Below are 18,896 nucleotides of genomic sequence, written 5' to 3' on the forward strand. Positions count from 1 at the left end.
CTGCAGGATCAAACGATTGGCTTTTCTAGTCCAGCATCCTGTTCCTACACTGGCCAACCAGATGCATATGGGAAATGTGCAAGTAGGACCTGAGCGGAAGAGGACGACTCCTGCAGTTTGAAGAAACTGGTATTCAGAAGCATACTGCCTTCAACCATAGATGCAGAGAATAGCCGTAATGGATAGTAGCCATTGATAGCCCTGTTTCCCATGAACTTTTTCTTATCTTCTTTTAAAGCCATACAACTTGGTGGCCATGATTGTCTCCTGCAGCAGTGTGTTCCATAGTTTAGCTATGCACTGCATGAAGTACTTTCTTTTAGCTGTCCTGAACCTTCAAATAATCAGCTTCACTGGATGTCCATGATTTCTAGTGTTATGAGTGAGGGAGATAATATTCTCGCTATCCACACTCTCCATGCCTTGCAAATTTTTATAAATCTTTATCATATCACCTCTTACTTGACTGGTGACTGGGAGTGGCTGCCAGGACATTTCTGAGCACAATTCAAAGTGTTGGTGCTGACCTTCAAACCCCTAAACGGCCTCAGCCCATTATACCTGAAGGAGCATCTCCATCCCCATCGTTCAGCCTGGACACTGGACACTTCAGATGTCAAGGAGATAAAGAATTACACAACTTTTAGAATACATCTGAAGGCAGCCCTGTATCGGCAGGTTTTTAACGCTTGATGTTTTTATTTTGTTTTTAGATATGCCGTAAGCTGCCCAGAGTGGCTGGGGAAACCCAGACAGATGGGTGGGGTATAAATAATAAAATAATAATAATTAGCATTGATGCATTTTTTGGCTTTATTGGGTGGTAACGAAAGATTTCTCATATCTGTTTTGTTTAATAATAGTTACAACAATCGCTTCTTTATGAAAATGAAAACCAGAAGCAAATATCTTTCAATGCCTACATCTAAGTGTGAGAATAGTTGTTCTGAACCAGCTAATCACACAATAGAGTCAGTCCTCCGTGGAAAGGAGCAGATGACTGCACCTTTTCTCTCTTTTCCAAACAGAGTCTTTAAGACCTGTGGTCCTCCAGGTGTTGTTGAACTGCAACTTTCATCAGCCCCAGCTAGCATAAACATACATACATACATACATACATACATACATACATACATACATACATACATAATTTTATCTGTATGACATCTTTCCACAGTTCAAACAATGGAAAAAATACATAACTATAACATAACAAAAGCAGCCAGAAACAATAAATAAAGCATTTAAAAATACCCAACCAAATGGAACAATTTCCACATAAATTCCACATAGATTTAAAATAAAGGTCCGCAAAACCAACAACAACAACAACAACAACCCAATAACATCCCAGTCCAAGAGTCTTTTGAGCAGCCTCAGCTTTTGTAGAATAAAATAAAAAAAAAACTTAACTTTCCTGCCCCCATAGCTGTTTTTAGCTCTTTCATAATACATTGTATTTTATGTACTGTGTCTCCATGACTCTACTTATGTATGAAGGTTCCTTTTTATGTGATTTTTTTTCTTTAAGAGGAAGTGGTATTGTTTTGTTAAAGATTGGCTTTTTCTTTAGTTCATAAAAGGGTATTTTATGATTGATGGGACAAAAGAATTAGACTAATTCACATGCCTAACATTAATGCCTTTGACATCCTAAATAGAACTACTTAAATAAAACAATATCCAGGTCTCTCACTCAAATGAACCAATCACTTCACACAGTGTAAAATGGTTCATTGTCTTCTGGGGATGTGGGATGTTTATCAAAATCTGTTCCGTAATTGGAGCCAATTTCATTGATGCCGCTGCTGAGAAAATGAAGTTAACAAGGAAGTTGCATTAGCAACAGTCAAAAAAGTCAATGTTTGCTGAGTGGCAGATGGCAATATGAATAGACAAACAAAATGATCATGTTTCAAAGAGGATTTTCTACAAAAACAATTATAGTTAAGAGCATAACGAAACATTGGTTTCCATTGTTGCCTAAAAGATGATGTGAAATTGTGTCATTATGTTAAAGCAGGGTTCAAAAGATCTATATCAACATTACAAAAATGTCTAATGGAAAATACTGCTAAACTAACTTGATGAAACATCATCAGCAAGCACACAGGGGCTCCTTGAAGTTGCTCCGTGTGGAGGCTTTTGCAATGTGGAACATGACAGGTACCGGTAGCTATGAGCCATAAAGAGAGGCACACCCACATAACATATTCATGGGAGACCTTTCTAGAAATTATATTTGTTATTCAAATTTAAAAATAAATAATAAGAGTTTCCAAGAAAGAGAGAATGAAGGAGTTGTCGGGTAAAATGAAACGGCCAACTGGTGCAGTTTCAGGCTTCAGGTGAGATGCAGGGTGGAAGTTCTTGTTGAGGAAGCAAGAAGAGGTTTAGGAGAGTAGAGCCATTGTTATGTTTCAGATTTGGAGAAGGAGTGGTGCAAAATCACAAACCAATTGGGAGTTTGTGAACTCTGGAATAGGAAAAAGATTTGTAACTCCAGAAGGGAAGAAGAGATTTAGGGGAGAAGCAAAGCCAAGGACTATGGGGAACTCTGGCATGCCTGTGCAGTCAGGCCCCTGCTTTGCATACCTTCCCAGGTATAACAGAAGCTTCTTAAACCACAGTGATTTGGAAAACTCAAAATGGCTGTGAAATCTTGCCGAAAGTTTTGCAGTAAACTTTGGAATCAGGAGGAAGATGAATTTCAAGTAAGTCTTCAAAAGGTTTTATTTATGTAATGATAAGATGAATTCAAATAGGAATTTGCCCTTCCACCATTCGGCTTCCATTTGTAGACCGAGGTAAAGTTCACTAACCAGAACACTACTTCCGGTTTTGCAGAGTTCGTATACCAAATAGTTCGTAAACAGGGCTGTTCTTAAACCGAGGTACCACTGTACAGCATTATGTTCCCACAATGGTCAACAAGTTACCTACAGAAGTCTGTAAGTGAAATATGAGTGCAGCAGCACTCTCCTTGGGAACCACTCAAGGTCAGAATTGAAAATACTGGATTGTGTGGACAAACGACCTGACCCCCTAGAAGATAAATGTTCAACTTTAAGTTTAATATTGCAGCAGAGACTACATTATTTTCAAATTTCACCGGGAAAGAAATCCTTAGGATGATGTTAAATGAAAAGCTTCCAGTGGAATTCAATGTCATGCTGTGATGAATGAACCATCTGTACAAGCATTTCAGCTTGCCAGTCTTCTCCCCCTGACATGCTGTTCTGGGGGTTCTCCTGACCCCCCCCCGGCCAAAACAACTTTCAGGGGGTACAGGAGGGGAATAGAGGGGAAGCCCTCTTGCAAAGGGCTTCCGCTCATTTAGTGAGGCATGATGAAGCTCATTAAGTGAATCCTGCCCCCATCTGTAATAGTGATTAGAGAATATAGGGGAAATATGATTGTTCCTGTTCTGAGGTACCTAAGCTACAACATAGGAAACAACATATATCAAAATTTCCTCCTCCTAAAACATATTTCTCCCTATCTCATGACTCTCTTTGTACACTAATCTTTCGCTTTTCAAATTATTCTACTATTTCCCGGCATTTACTTCTAACTCACACCTTTGAATATATTTATTCACTAATATTTGCCAAGTGATCAGAATAGTCACACATCTAACATTTCAGGTTTTCAGTTTTAGGCGAAAATTGCTTGGTTTTGTATTTTACTTCCCCTGCTGGATTATTCCAGTGTAATTACGCTGTTGATGTTAAAGATTCGCCGATAGTTTGCTTTCTGTTCACATAAACACATCTGAATAGGGAAATGTGGTTTCTAAAATAAATGTCCTCAGAGATTCATAAGAGATAGACTCCTGTTATTAAGCTATCAGCAAGTAAGCATTTCTAGAACAACTGAGCAAGCGTTTATATATTTTTATATGAGCCTCTTTCATGAGTTCCAGGAAATTTCTAGGGAATCCAGATGAAGAGCAGATAAGTTTTTTGTTGTAGTAGTGTGTGTGGCCTATTCTGCTGTGAATTATCTGTACACTGTTCCCTAAAGCATACTGCATCCCCAGTACACTTGGCCTAGGAAAAACCTTGCTTATGCTAAGACCAGCAGTGGGCAGCTATCTTTAACTTTGTAGATAAACTACAGTATTTAACTTGCTAATGCCTATGTGGAGTCTGAATTCAACTGTCAGGTTTCAACCAATAACACATTGTGCATTTGTAGTGCATTTGCACAATAATACTTTTACTTTTGTCATTCTTTACTATTTCATCATGGGCAGACTCTGTCCCTAACTGTGTCTTGGGATCAGTCAGAGTGGTGAGCCACTGCTACATCTGACAGTATGTAGTCTGCTTCCTGTTAGAGTGGAAGGAAGGGGGCACCAATGCTAGCCTGGCACAGTAGAAGGGCCCTTTCTAGCAAATAGGGTAGGTGAAGATGCCAGGAATCCTTGGGGGCTCTGCCCTGCCATGCACCTTGCTTACAAAACGCCACTGTCAGTAGCTCCAAAAGAGGCTGCTCCTTCTGCGGAAGTCCCTGCTGCAGACCACAGCAGATGGATACTAAATCCTATTCCACCATACCCTGTCCCTGAAACACAGGGTAAGCTTATGCATTATTTGGGGAGGTGGATTTGTGTGTGTAAATGACAAAAAGTACGCATTGAAATATTTCAGTTCAAGGCTCTCATGAGCACAAGATCAAAATCAGCAGCTAAATTATTACAATATAAACTGATCCCACTCCCCTAAAAAAAAAAGGCAACCCTCTCAACAAGTTGAACATTTGGCAAGTCATGGGGTAGACAATATTTCTCTCCACCACATAGCCTTGCACAGGATCACAGGTTTTGTATCTAGTGTAGCTTTGTGGTTAAGCAAATAGCCCTCGACAAGCCATGGTCCTTGAGCCACTCATGGTATTTGCAATGTGGTGGTGATAATAATAATATTAGCACCCCCTACAGGGTTAGGGTTAGGGTTACTGAGAGGCTGCACTTAAAACATAGCAAATAGTCAGGAAAAGTGTTGCGTAAATGATATACTGCTGTTAATATCATTGACAGTACTCCCACTTATTTTATTTTAAAGAAAAGCAAAAGCTGCAGTATCAGATTCAGCCTCCTTGATCCCCCAGATAACCTTGGTTCATAAGAAAAGCAGCAGAAATTATTGTCAAAAAGTCAGATTAATTGTGGGATAAGTGTGCACCAAAGGTTATTCTGCAATGTATTTTATTCTTTAAGGTGCCCCAAGATTCTCCTATATGTTTGTTTTTATTTTGTAGCAGACTTACACCCGTCTATATCAAATCAAATCATATCTTTATAGGCATCACAATATAAAATGTTTCAAATCACTGGGATAATTAAAAGGACAAGGGTGAAGCTGCCAAGGGTTATAGGATCACACTGTGGTCATGTGTTAGATATTCTGCTACTCCCAGTCTATTTCCCGAAGGGATGGTTCATTGGAAATCCTTTCATGTAAAATTGTGGCTAAAAAGGAAGCTACTAGAGCAGTGGCATCTTTGTCCCGATCTGCCAGGAGAAACCTCATTTGATTTCTTCTCGGAGTTGTGGGCCGGAGAGCCAACAGTTTACTCAGCATCAGTTGGCGAGGTCTGCTATGTAAAGGGCAATCTAAGAGAATGTGGTCAATTGAATCTGGTACTTCTTGGTTGTAGGCACATAAATGGGCTTGATATGGAGTGTGTGCGAATCTGCCTTTAGTCACTGCAGAAGGGAAAGCATTTAATCTCACGAGCATAAAGGCTCTTCGATGGGAAGGGAGTAGTAAATCCTTTAGGTATTTGCCACAGGTTCCATAGGTGTTGTAATACCTAAGGCCTCTGGAGAACAAGGTCTCGGAGTGTGAGGTAACAAGCACTGTCTTTCGTGGTCGTAGAGCCGCTGCTTGATTAATTGGAATATGTGATTTTTATCACATGCTTCAAGGCTCTCGAGAGCAATGCCCAAACTACGGATTTTGTCTTGTATTGCTCTATACCATCTGGATGAGATGCGGTCTTCAAGCATAGAGATTAATAAGATGTTGTTCTAAAGTGGACTTTCAGCCAGGCCTTGATTTTAGAGAGCCATGCTTTGATTTCCATCAGATGTTGACTAGTTCCAGCACATAAGGTTAAATAACTTATGCATTTAGGCGCACCAAGGAACTTATGAAGAAAGGTCACTTGGATTTGTTCAGCTTTTCTACTGAATGCTTGCATCCAAATTGAAATACTGTACAATAGCTGAGGAAGGACCTTGGCATTAAATATATTTATTGCAGCAAGGACCATCTGGTTGCCTTTGAGGAAGAAAAAATGGAGAATTGCTGATGTAGTGCATTTTGCTTGAATAATCATTTGATGTCTCTGTGTTGTCCAGTTTAAATTTGGCTGGTAAAGTATCCCTAGGTATTTGAAAGATTTTATCAGGTCAATGGGATGATTGTCTAGTCTCAATTTGACACCTTTTAGAAAAAATTCATATTTTTAGATTTTTGGTAATTAATTCTCAGGGAGTTGATCTGACAAAATGAAGAGAACAAGTTCAGAAATCTTCTAAGCCCAACCTGGTACACCCCTCTATATTCATAGGGGTGTCATTGTGTGTAATTGAAATGTTATTCACATTAGGAAGAAAGTGGTAGGATAAATCCAGCATGAGAGAAAGGAAGCCAGCAATTTCTAGTTCTTGTGGTTTTCTTGCGGTAGGAAAATGTCTTTCTATTTTTGAAGCTAAAAGCTGCACAGTGTAAATTGAGCTTGGTGGCTGAACTCTTGTTGTTGCTCTTGTTTAAGTGTTGCAGGAGGAAATATTAAGTGTAAATGTATTCCAAGTGATGGCTTAGTAACACCAGAACAGTGCCTCTGCTCCCACTCCAGGCCGGCATGACATGAGGACTGTGAGATAAGTACCCATCTTTCCTGAAGGAGATCCTTTTGCTACCCATCTTATTGTAAGGGTAATTAGCTGGTAATCATTCTGTTGTGTATTGAGTCAAAGGATTTTATATCTGTATTATTATTGTCTGTATTTGCATTAGGATAAAGTAACTGCCTTTTGGTTCCAGAGGGTACAGCTACTATTGGTTCATTTAAGCTGCTGTATTTGGATCCTCTGTCTTATTGGTTCCCTCCAAAAGGCAGCACTGTGATTGCTTGATATTGTTCCCTCCAAAATGTATCCCTTCCTAGCTAGTCCCCTGTCCCTATAAATGTAGCCTTCCTGCCTTCACAGTCAGTCTTGTTCACTTTAATAAAGAGCTGTTACTAGAGAACTGCCTCCAGCATATTATGTCAAGAGAGCTGAAATCACAAACCCCACGTCACAACAACTGGCGACGAAGGTGGGATCCGGAATGCTGAGGAGCGGTTAAACACAGCCCTGCCTCAGAGTCCGGATTGCAGCGTAGAACAAGACTCACTGGCCAGCTGAGAAGACGACCCTGCCCGCTAGGACAATGGAGAGTCCAAGGGTATTGGAGCCCTTCCAGCCATCAGAGCCCCACACGTGGGAAGACTACGTCGAACGCTTCGAGTTCTTTGCAGTGGCTCAAGGGATCACCGATGCCAGCAAAAGAAGGGCCACATTCCTGAGCTACTGTGGGCCCGAGACCTTCAAGCTGGCCAAGGCATTACTTGCTCCAGCGAAGCTGAGTGAGACATCTCTCACAGATATTCTTGCCTGCCTAACAAGCCACTTGGCGCCTACTGAGACAAAGATGGCCCGGCGGATGGAGTTCCATAAGAGGCAGCAGCGTGCTGGGGAGTCTGTATCCACATTTCTGGCTGAACTCCGGAAGCTCGCTCAGCACTGCGGCTTCCAAAATCTGGAAGAGACTCTCCTGGATCGGTTTATTGGTGGTCTGAGCAGCAAGAAAGCCAGAAGATGCATCGTGGCTAAAGAAGAGGTTACCCTTGCTTCAGCCTTGAAGGAGGCCACCGCCACGGAGAATTATGAAAGAGAGGAGCTTGATGCCAGTCGCAAGGCCACTAAGCCACAGATAGAAGTTGCGCATGCCATGGACGAGCTAGAGGCTACTCCGAGCCAGAGCCCAGTCCGTGGGGTCGAGTTGGTGCGTCAGGCCTGCACAGCGCACAAAGATCGCCGAGGCAGTTGCCCAGGTTGTGGCGGAAACCATGAGCGGAAGAGTTGTCGTTTCAGGGATGCTATGTGCCGGACGTGCGGAAAGACGGGTCACATCGCCAGGGTCTGTAGATCGGCGGTGTCGGGAGCGACAGGAGCACCTAGACTGGAGCATCGCAGACCGCCCACAGCACCTCGTTTTCTAAAGGACTGCTACTACGTAACAGAGATCAACGGGAGGGCCGTGCAGTTTCCAGCGCAAGGCAAGGCACACGTCAAGGTGAAGATTGAGGGTCAGCAGTGCGACATGGAGGTGGACTCCGGATCTGCATTCACCATCGTGTCGGACCAGACCGCGAAGACATTCTTCCCCAGGGGTAAGTTGCCCCCTCTGGAGCCCTTCCCGGCAACCTTGCAGTCGTACTCAGCAGGCCGCATCCATGTTATGGGAATGTGTGCCGTGAGAGTACAGTTCCGGGACAAACAGGCTGTACTCAAACTGGTGATTGCGAAGGGCAGTCGCCCCAGTCTCCTGGGCACTGACTGGTTCCCCGCCCTGGGACTGAGTATCTCAGGGCTAAATTCAATCCAAACCTGCCCTGAGATGAGCGAGGCATTATGCAAGGAATTTGCTGGTCTCTTTAATGGAAAACTGGGTTGTTATAAAGGGCCCCCAGTTGACTTCGAGTTGGATCCCGGGGTGGCCCCAATCCGACTCAAACCAAGGCGAGTGCCATTTGCACTGCAACCCAAGATCGAGGCAGAGCTGGATAAATTGGTCAAGCAGGGAGTTCTCTCACCCGTGGACTCTGCTAAGTGGGAGACTCCAATCGTCACGCCCCTTAAAGCAAATGGGGAAGTCAGGATATGTGCAGATTACAAATGTACTATCAATAAGGCACTCAGGGGAAACTCATACCCCATTCCAGTCATATCACATCTGTTGGCTAAACTGGCTGGGGGCAAGGTGTTCGCCAAAATTGACCTGGCACAAGCTTACCAACAGCTGCCAGTAACCCCACAATCAGCGGAAGCACAGACTATTGTCACACATAAAGGGGCGTTCAGAGTTAACAGATTACAGTTCGGAGTTTGTGTGGCCCCAGGGATTTTTCAAGGGCTCATGGAACGCCTGTTAAGAGGTCTGCCGGGGGTCTTGCCATTTTTTGATGACGTTTTGATTGCTGGAAAAGACCCACAGGAACTGGTTGCGCGTGTCCGTGCAGTGTTGCTCAAGTTCAAGGAGGTGGGGTTGCAACTGAAAAAAGAAAAATGCAGTTTTGGGGTGCCAACTGTGGATTTCTTGGGGTTTAAAATTGATGCATCAGGCATCCACCCCACAGATGCTAAGATTAAGGCCATCATCGAGGCACCACAACCACAGAACAAGACGGAGTTGCAGTCATTCCTGGGACTTATTAACTTTTATCATTCGTTCTTACCCCAGAAAGCTTCGGTAGCTGAACCATTACATAGACTTTTGCAGAAAAAAAATGTGTGGCGATGGGGGCGGGGGCAGCAGAAGGCTTTTGACTCCTTGCGAGAAATGCTGAGTAGCAGGAGCGTCCTTGCTCATTATGATGAGTCGAAACCGCTGGTCCTGGCATGTGATGCCTCTCAATACGGCCTGGGGGCTGTGCTGAGTCATAGGGAACCGGATGGGTCGGAAAAGCCCATCTCTTTCTATTCCCGTACGTTGTCACCCACGGAGCGCAACTATGCTCAAATTGATAAAGAGGCACTAGCAATTGTGTCAGGAATCAAAAGGTTCTATGATTATTTGTACGGTCGCCATTTCTCCATTGAAACGGACCACAAACCACTGTTAGGGTTGTTCAACCCAAACAAACAAACGCCACAAATTCTCTCCCCCAGAATGTTGCGTTGGTCAATATTCCTGAATGGGTTCCAGTACACCTTGACCCATGTGCCGGGGAAACAGTTGTGCCACGCTGATGCGCTGAGTCGATTGCCCCTTCCTGGCGGGAGCAATGAGGATCCTGCTCCAGCGGAGCACATTATGATGCTAGAAACACTTCCGGGGGCTCCTGTAACAGCTACTGATATAGCTGAGAAAACGAGGAAAGATGCTGTTCTCTCCCGTGTGCTCACTTGGGTGGGGAGGGGGTGGCCAGGTGGTCCGCATGAAGAAAAATTCAGGCCTTATGCGACAAGGCAGCACGAATTGTCCATGCATAAGGGTTGTCTCCTATGGGGAGATAGAGTGATCATCCCAGCACCACTGAGAAACAGGGTTCTTGAGACGCTTCACATGGGACACCCGGGAATGGTCAGGATGAAGTCGCTAGCCCGATGTTATGTGTGGTGGCCTGGAATGGACCAGAACATAGAACAATGGGTACGAACATGCAAGGCATGCCAAGAGGTGCGGCCAGAAGTGGCCAGAGCACCAGTCCACTGGTGGGAGCAGTCCAGGACTCCCTGGAGCCGGCTGCACATAGATTTTGCTGGGCCATTCCAAGGGAAGGTCTTTTTGGTTATCGTTGATGCATATTCCAAATGGTTAGAAGTTGCGATGGTCCCTAGCATGGCATCAGCTGCTGTAATCAAGGTGTTGAGGCAGCTGTTTGCAACCCACGGGTTACCTGAGACCATTGTATCAGATAATGGGGCAGCTTTTGTATCCCAAGAATTCAGGGCATTCTTGGCTGATAACTTCATAAGAGGGGTCACATCCGCGCCCTTTCACCCATCCTCCAATGGGCAGGCTGAGCGCATGGTAAGAACAGCCAAAGAATCTATTACGCGCTTAATGGAGGGTAACTGGTCGGCTCGCATTGCACGAATGTTATTTTTGCAGCATGCAACGCCGTGTACTGCGACGGGCAAGTCGCCAGCCGAGCTGCTCTTAGGTAGAAGACTGGTAACGGTGCTGGATTATGTCCACCCAGATAAAATGCCAAACCGTAATTCAAGAGCAACCCCCCAGGCTGAGACTGACACAACAAGGTATCTCGCCCCTGAAGATCTGGTCTGGGTGAGGAACTATTCACGAGGTCCGCGGTGGGTGGCCGGTGTGATCACCCGGGCTAGTGGACCTGTGTCCTATTATGTGACCTTGGAAAATGGGCAAGTTTGGAAGAGACATATAGATCAGCTGAGGCGCCGGGCACTCAGCAGGGAGGAGTCAGATAATTCATCCCTGGCTAATGACGCACAGCTGCGAGACCAGAGTGAAGATGGCCCAGAGGTGCAGTCACCAGGGGCTTCAGCAAATGAACCAGGGTCTGCTAGTCCTCAGGATGACGAGGTACAGGTAGGGGACCCTGAGATGTCTGGGACTCCATCTGTTCCTGACGAAACCCCTATAGCAGCCCCTCCACCACAGGTAACACCCAATCCAGAACCTGCAACACCTGTTGTCAGGAGATCAAGTAGAAGTTGTAGGACCCCACAGTACCTGAGGGATTACGTCTGCTGTGCTCACTAGGGGGGGAGGGGTGTTGTGTATTGAGTCAAAGGATTTTATATCTGTATTATTATTGTCTGTATTTGCATTAGGATAAAGTAACTGCCTTTTGGTTCCAGAGGGTACAGCTACTATTGGTTCATTTAAGCTGCTGTATTTGGATCCTCTGTCTTATTGGTTCCCTCCAAAAGGCAGCACTGTGATTGCTTGATATTGTTCCCTCCAAAATGTATCCCTTCCTAGCTAGTCCCCTGTCCCTATAAATGTAGCCTTCCTGCCTTCACAGTCAGTCTTGTTCACTTTAATAAAGAGCTGTTACTAGAGAACTGCCTCCAGCATATTATGTCAAGAGAGCTGAAATCACAAACCCCACGTCACAACACATTCCACTCTCTCAACAGTACAAATGCAATTAGAATATTATTAATTGTATTAGGACTGATCTGCTACTTGACAAGCTCTGCAAGTTAACAGATGGGTCAATGCCAGTTTATACCAGCTGATGATCACTTTTACTAAAAGATCTTTGGTGGCAACACTTTGCAACCCCAGATTTTTTTTATAAATGAGCTTTACAATCCTCTTCTTTTGAAAGAATGCGTTACAAATAACAGTGGTTCCAATAACAGCAGAGTGACCAGGGTAACGGGATAGGGGGGAAAGAAAGTGAATGGGGATGGGTCGCTCTAGCCTTGATATTTTGTTCTATCCAGTACTGAATGTGTTCAGAGGGTACGTTTTTGGGTGACATGGCTGGAGAGCAGTGCTTCAATAAACTATAAATTCAAAGCAGTATCATACCCCTTTAATTACAGGTAGGTAGCCATGTTGGTCTGCCGTAGTCGAAACAAAATAAAAAAATTCCTTCCAGTAGCACATTAGAGACCAACTAAGTTTGTCATTGGTTTGAGCTTTCGTGTGCATGCACACTTTTAAGAAATACAATCGATGCAGTTAATACAGGTGGGATTTTAATGCACAGTGAGGTTGCTTTGTTGTTGTTTAGTTCCAAAGCACTTCAAAATTATTATTCTGCTTTTCTCCTTTAAGGTAATAGGAAAGTCCCATCCATATATTGTGCTGCATTTTCATTAGGGAATAAATGTTTTGTCAGGTCAGTGAATTCATCATGGGTGTTACATAGTGCTGAGCAGCATGATGATGCAACATATTGAAATTATGAAATGTTGTGTGAGCTTAGGAAATGTTGAAACGGACTTAACATTAACCATGCAAGCTGTTGAAATATAAGAAAACATGAAACCAAATTAAATATGTTTTTCTTCCTCCTCACTCCCACCCCCCAAAATAATGAGTTTTGACTCCATGCTGCAATATTTATGGTGCCTGAATACAGGTTTGTGTACACATATTGCAACAAATGGAATTTAGGTGTATGCAATTCAGTATTAGATTGTAGATTTATGCCTTGCACTTAAATTGCTTATACGTTTAGTTATCAATAGCTCAAATTTCTCTTCTCTCATTGCTAACATTGTCACCTAGTTAAATAAACCTTAGTCAAATAATTATCGCATTGGCCCCGTATAAGACACACCTTTAAAATTCAAGGGGGGGGGAGTAAAAAAAAGACAATATTTGAATATAAGCTGATCCCTTCAAATTCCGCAGGCACTCACACCCGTTCTGTTTTACCATATGTCTGTTTCAGCAGCGATATCGTAAAAGCCAATTTTTGTAAGGTCGTGAATTTAACTTTAGCTTTTCATAGTCAGAAGTTGGGGGGGGAAGTGAGGCTTATATTCAGGGCAATACGGTATATGAGTTTTAGTCAATTAATTAATAGATTAGCTCAGGGTAAATTTGCACATAAAACAATAGGCCTTTAAAAGGATGGTTTTTTTCTAGAAGATAATCAGGCATGTGTTGCAACAGGCATATCTTCAAAGACACAGGGGGAATGCCTCTGCTAAGATCTCAGCTGACATAATTTTTTTTTGGCACTATTAAAAATACAGTGGTACCTCGGTTTAAGTACACAATTGGTTCCGGAAGTTTGTACTTAACCTGAAGCGTACTTAACCTGAAGTGAACTTTCCCATTGAAAGTAATGGAAAGTGGATTAATCCATTCCAGGCGGTCCATGGAGTACTTAAACTGAAGCGTACTAAACCTGAAGCGAACTTTCCCATTGAAAGTAATGGAAAGTGGATTTATCTGTTCCAGACGGGTCTGCGGAGTACTCAACCTGAAGCGTACTTAATCCGAAGTATGAGTGTAATTGGTTCCGGACGTCTGTACTTAACCTGAAGCGTACTTAACCTGAAGCGAACTTTCCCATTGAAAGTAATGGAAAGTGGATTAATCCGTTCCAGACAGGTCTACGGAGTACTTAAACTGAAAGTACGCAAACCGAAGCGTACTTAAACCGAGGTATGACTGTAATGGATTAGACGTCCTTCTGTGAACAGAAGCTCTTTTCTCCTATTCCAGGGGTGGCCAACTCCCAAGAGACTGCAATCTACTCACAGAGTTAAAAAGAGGCAGTGATCTACCCCATTTTGGGGGGTTCAGGTTGTTGAGCTTTTTTTTAGGGAGGAAAGCCCATTTTTTAGGGGTTCAGGTCAAAGTTGTTGAGCTTTTTTAGGGGAGTCAAAGTCAAAGTTGTTGAGCTTCTTTGAGGGGAGCCAGTGACCTACCAGTGATCTACCACAGACATCCAGTGATTTACCGGTAGATCACGATCTACCTGTTGGACGTGCCTGTCCTATTCTATATTTACCTCAGGCTGTTGTCATGCAGCAGTTCGCTTCACTGCTGACAGATGGTGCTGTGAAACTGCAGCATAACCTTAGCCTTCTGACAGCTGCCAGGCCACTGTAGCAGCAGGTGAAGCAGACAGAAAAAAGGAAGAACAGTTGCAACAGGGCAGGGCAGCTCCTCAGGAACTCTCCCCTACCTCAGCAGGAAAGCCATTTCATCAGGACAGTTGCTGAGGAGCTGCTCTGGCCTGTCATCAGTGTTTCTCTGCAACTCACCTATGCCACCATCCCGCCTTTGCTTCTCTTCTCCTTGAGAGAGAAGGTCCAGTGACCAGGGGCCATTGAATGGAGAGGAAGTTTGGTGAGGTCTAAGGGGAGGGGAGGATTGGCAAGGCTGGGAGGCAGTGGAGGGGTTGGCCAAGGGCATTGGGGGTAGGTGGAGTTGACACTCCTTTGCAACTCTTGACAGCGGAGGACATTGCCCCACCTGCCTATTTTAGTTGGCCTTCTGGGTGCAAGTCAAAAAGATTCCCCACCCCGGTCTAATGGAGAAGCTGGCAAGGTCTTGGTGTTTAGGGGTGGGGTGTATGGCAGCTGAGGTTGTAGGCAGATTCGGTTAGCAGTGTGAGCAGTGGTGCTAAGTTTGAATCCCACCTTTTTTTAAAAAAAAACAAATGCTACTCAGTTAATCCTAGTTCCAATTTAATTGACAGATATTCATAGTCAAAACAAAATCAAAAATTCCTTCCAGTAGCACCTTAGAGACCAACTAAGTTTGTCATAGGTATGAGCTTTCGTGTGCATGCACACTTCTTCAGATACACTGAAAAAGAAGTCACCAGACCCTTATATATAGTGAGAGGGTGGGGAGGGGTATTACTCAGAAGGGTGGTGGGAATGGGTGATTGGCTGATAGGCAGGGCCATCTTAAGCGGGTCGGGCGCCCTGGCGCTGTGGTGCGCAGATCGCTCCGGCGCCCCCGCCCCGTTTCTTCCCGCGACTGGTGGGCGGGTGCAGCGCGGTTTCATCATGCAGCGCCCCCCTGCCGACCCGGCGCCCCACACCACCCAGCCTACCCCTAGAGCCGGCCCTGCTGATATGTGTGGTAAACCTGTTGTTTTTCTTTACTTTCAAGAAAATGTATTGTCAAGTGAATGTCAATGTTACTTCACGAGGGTTGAAAGTATGAACAACATATTTCCTCTGTGCATGGATAAACTGGGAGAAATCACTGAAACAGCTTCAGTTAGCACTGTTCAAAGTTTTGAGTTTTAAGCAGTGCTTTGAAAGGGCGTTCTTTCAGCCATGACACTGGGGCAATTACTCACCGAGATGTGTGAAATGTGTAACAGTGGAAGTGTTCCAGCTCTCTGCTTTATTGAGTAAGAGATAAAATAGGTAAACAGCACAAACCTAAATGGTACCTGGTGGCCCATTCCAAAGGACATCATGGGGAAATGTACAGCTAGCGTTGAAGTCTAGCTTCAAGAAAGCTAAATATGAAGTAACTATCTGATTTTCTACTTTTGGCAATAGGAATATATTCATATCTGATACAGAACGTTTAGGAGTCTAGAAGAGTGCTGGAATGTAGAGGGATAGCAATGACATGGAAGAATGACATTTACTGCAACTTGACGGTATAATCGTCAAGATGTGACGAAACAGGAGTGCGCGGTTTACAGTAAAGTAATGTTTAAAAAAATGAAAAGGGAAGCTTTATAATCAATTAAACTAACAAAGTAGTTTGTTACACAGTAAACCCCATTTGTGAATGCATCCTACGTGGAACTTATCAGAATGTGATTGCAGTTTTTCTGTTCATTCTCAGTAATATTCTTGGAATTGCTTTCTTTCCATTGTGCAGAAGTTGCTAGATTGTCAATATTTGAGGGTCATATTGTGAATAAGGCAGTGATGTAAGGAGGAGGAGTTTAAATTCCTTTGACATTCAGAAGCATTTTGTAATAATGCATCTCTTAATCCAGCGATAGGCAAACTCCGGCCCTCCAGATGTTTGGGACTTCAATTCCCATCACCCCTATCTAACAGGACCAGTGGTAAGGGATGATGGGAATTGTAGTCTCAAAACATCTGGAGGGCCGGAGTTTGCCTATGCCTGTCTTAACTTTATCAAGACCAGGCATCCCCAAACTTCGGCCCTCCAGATGTTTTGGACTACAATTCCCATCTTCCCCAACCACTGGTCCTGTTAGCTAGGGATCATGGGAGTTGTAGGCCAAAACATATGGAGGGCCGCAGTTTGGGGGTGCCTGTTCAAGACAATAAAGCTTAGCATTATCAATGTGACTTGCAAAATTAGATACCGCTAGCTTCTCGTGGCTTGGATCCTAAGAACTGTGTACTCCCTTCAAAGAAGGTGGCCCACCCTGATTTTGCACGTTTTTCTTTCCCTCACTAGCCCTATCCTAGTGTGTCCCCCAGGAGTGCCCTGGCCCTCTGGATGAGCTTTCTGGGGAGCACAGGTATCTGTAGGGATGAAGAGGAGTATGGAAAATTCCTTTCTGTGAATTTCCTTTTGTTCATGGTTTTCAGGGTCGAAGCCGTTGTTCTGGAAGGAAACAACATTACTATTAAAGAATTAATTATGACATCCAGTCAGAAATGTCAGAGTAAGGACCTGTTTATTAATGTTGCCATCACAATTTTTAAGACATCTGTTGTCTACAGAGCAGGTAGGGGAATCTACAGTTATGAATTTAAAACCGTATGTTTAAATTCAGAAGGGTTAGGGCTATGATGTTTTTTATAAAGTTTGTGGCCTGTTCACTCATATTTTATGAGATGCCACAGCCAAAATTAAATTATTGAGAATGCAATGTTGAACACTACTCATAAGGATAAAATGAGCAAGATAACCATTTATCTTCCATAACCCCCCCCCCCCGAAAATTGTTCTTACCAGGTATAGCAATGCAATTAAAGGTAAAGGGAGAAATGTTGCTATTGCTTTTGCTTGCTTGCTTTATGGTTTAGACTCCCCCCTCCCCCAATGCTCCATGAATTTTCTAATAGAAGGTTCAGTATTGTTATTATACCTGACCAGTCATTAATTTGTTAAGAAGACTGTTTATCAATAGCCTTTATTAGTGATGACTCAGTGGGTCTATATAATCCGAGGTTCCTTTCTATATATAAGCATTACAAAACAACCAACTAGACAGAAACATGGAGATGGTCAGGGTGGAAAGTGCCATGTTCAAATAAACATAGTCTATTCTGGAGTAAGTGATAGTCCTTATACTAATGTGGGTGACAAAAGGCTGAGATTTCTCTATTACGTAAAGTTTGAAAAGGTTGATAGTCTGAAGCTGCAAACATAAAAGATTTAGTCAGGGTGGTCTCATTATGTTTTCTCCCTATTTTTATGCAGTATGTAACCAAATACATGATATTTTGATATTTCCCACCCAAAAAGTAATAACCTTATCCAGACTCAGTTTTTTCAATTTATTAATTTATTAATTTATTCTACTTTCTCTAAATTTAATAAGATATGTCAGTTTTGACGGTACTACATTATTCCAGAGCCTTGATATATTTTTATATCAACTGATGGTCCGTTGTCTTTTTTTCCTCTTCAGAATTGTGCCATAAGCAATTTTGCAGCTGCTAATAAGATAGAAAAGAATCTGTATTTATTTCTAACTAGATATTCTCCCAAGGAAGCCATCAGAATGCCTGCAGGGTGTCTCCATCACATTTAAACATATATATTTTAGTGGTTTAACATATTTCTGTTTTTGTTTTTTGTTTAGCATATTAGTTTAAGATGACAATTTGAAGAGATGGATGCTTTATTTTCTTTATTACCCATTCAGGATCCTTACCTATTGGCCTTCTTTTAGTGACCAATCAGTAGTTTGTTTCACTTTGCTTTGATTGTACAGCAGTATTGTGACTTGTGCCTCTTGATTTAGTATCTAATTCTCTGCAATTCAGAAATCAAAGCTAAAGAATCCCCAACAGGTGGGCATACATCATCTGTTTTAAATCCACCACCTTCTGAAGTACGGTAGTTCATTCCACTGTCAAACAGCCTTTAAGTTCTTCCTAATGTTTGGTCAGAATCTCCTTTCTTGTAATATGAGTCCCCATTGGTTTGGACTCACTGGAGCAGCAGGAAACAAACTTGCTCCATCTTCCATGTGGCAGCCCCACAAATATTTGACAATGGCTTTCCCATCTAGAACTCATGAACATTCAAAGAAGTTTATCATGTTGGGGGATTCAGGAGAGATGAAAGAAAGTACTTATTCACGCAACATAGTTAAACTACGGGACTTGCTCCTGCGAGTGATGGCCGCCATATTGGGTGGCTTTAAAAGGGCTTTAGTTAGATTCTTGGAGGATGAGGTATCCATGGCTTCTTACCATGGTAACTCTGCACTACCTCCAGTATTAGTGGTATCCCTTTGAATTTCTGTTGCTGGGAAACGTAACTGGGGAGAGTGCTGTTGTGCTCAAATCCTGCTTGGCGGGTGTTCAGTAGTTATCTGGTTGGCCACCGTGAGAACAAGATGCCACCTTGTGTGTGCCCAGCTGCACTCAAGCTTCCTTCTCCACCTCCAGCTTCACCCCTTAGCTTCAGTGAGCATGCTTCTGTTTTGTGTGATCGATTCAAGCCCATGGTGATGTTCCTGTAATA

The 18,896-nt window shown here is 43.3% G+C and overlaps 2 protein-coding genes across 2 annotated transcripts in view; both read left to right on the forward strand.

The window, feature by feature from the left end:
- Positions 1-18,896, forward strand: part of LOC118080810 (contactin-4) — a 532,292-nt gene that overhangs the window by 366,245 nt on the left and 147,151 nt on the right. The gene's annotated exons all lie outside the window — the stretch shown is intronic.
- Positions 6,974-11,882, forward strand: LOC132591699 (uncharacterized protein K02A2.6-like). The gene has a single exon (XM_060271354.1). It carries the CDS (start codon positions 7,449-7,451, stop codon positions 11,523-11,525), a length of 4,077 nt encoding a protein of 1,358 aa, XP_060127337.1. The 5' UTR covers positions 6,974-7,448; the 3' UTR covers positions 11,526-11,882.

Source organism: Zootoca vivipara, chromosome 2 (assembly GCF_963506605.1).
Source record: "Zootoca vivipara chromosome 2, rZooViv1.1, whole genome shotgun sequence".
Lineage (NCBI taxonomy): Eukaryota > Metazoa > Chordata > Lepidosauria > Squamata > Lacertidae > Zootoca > Zootoca vivipara.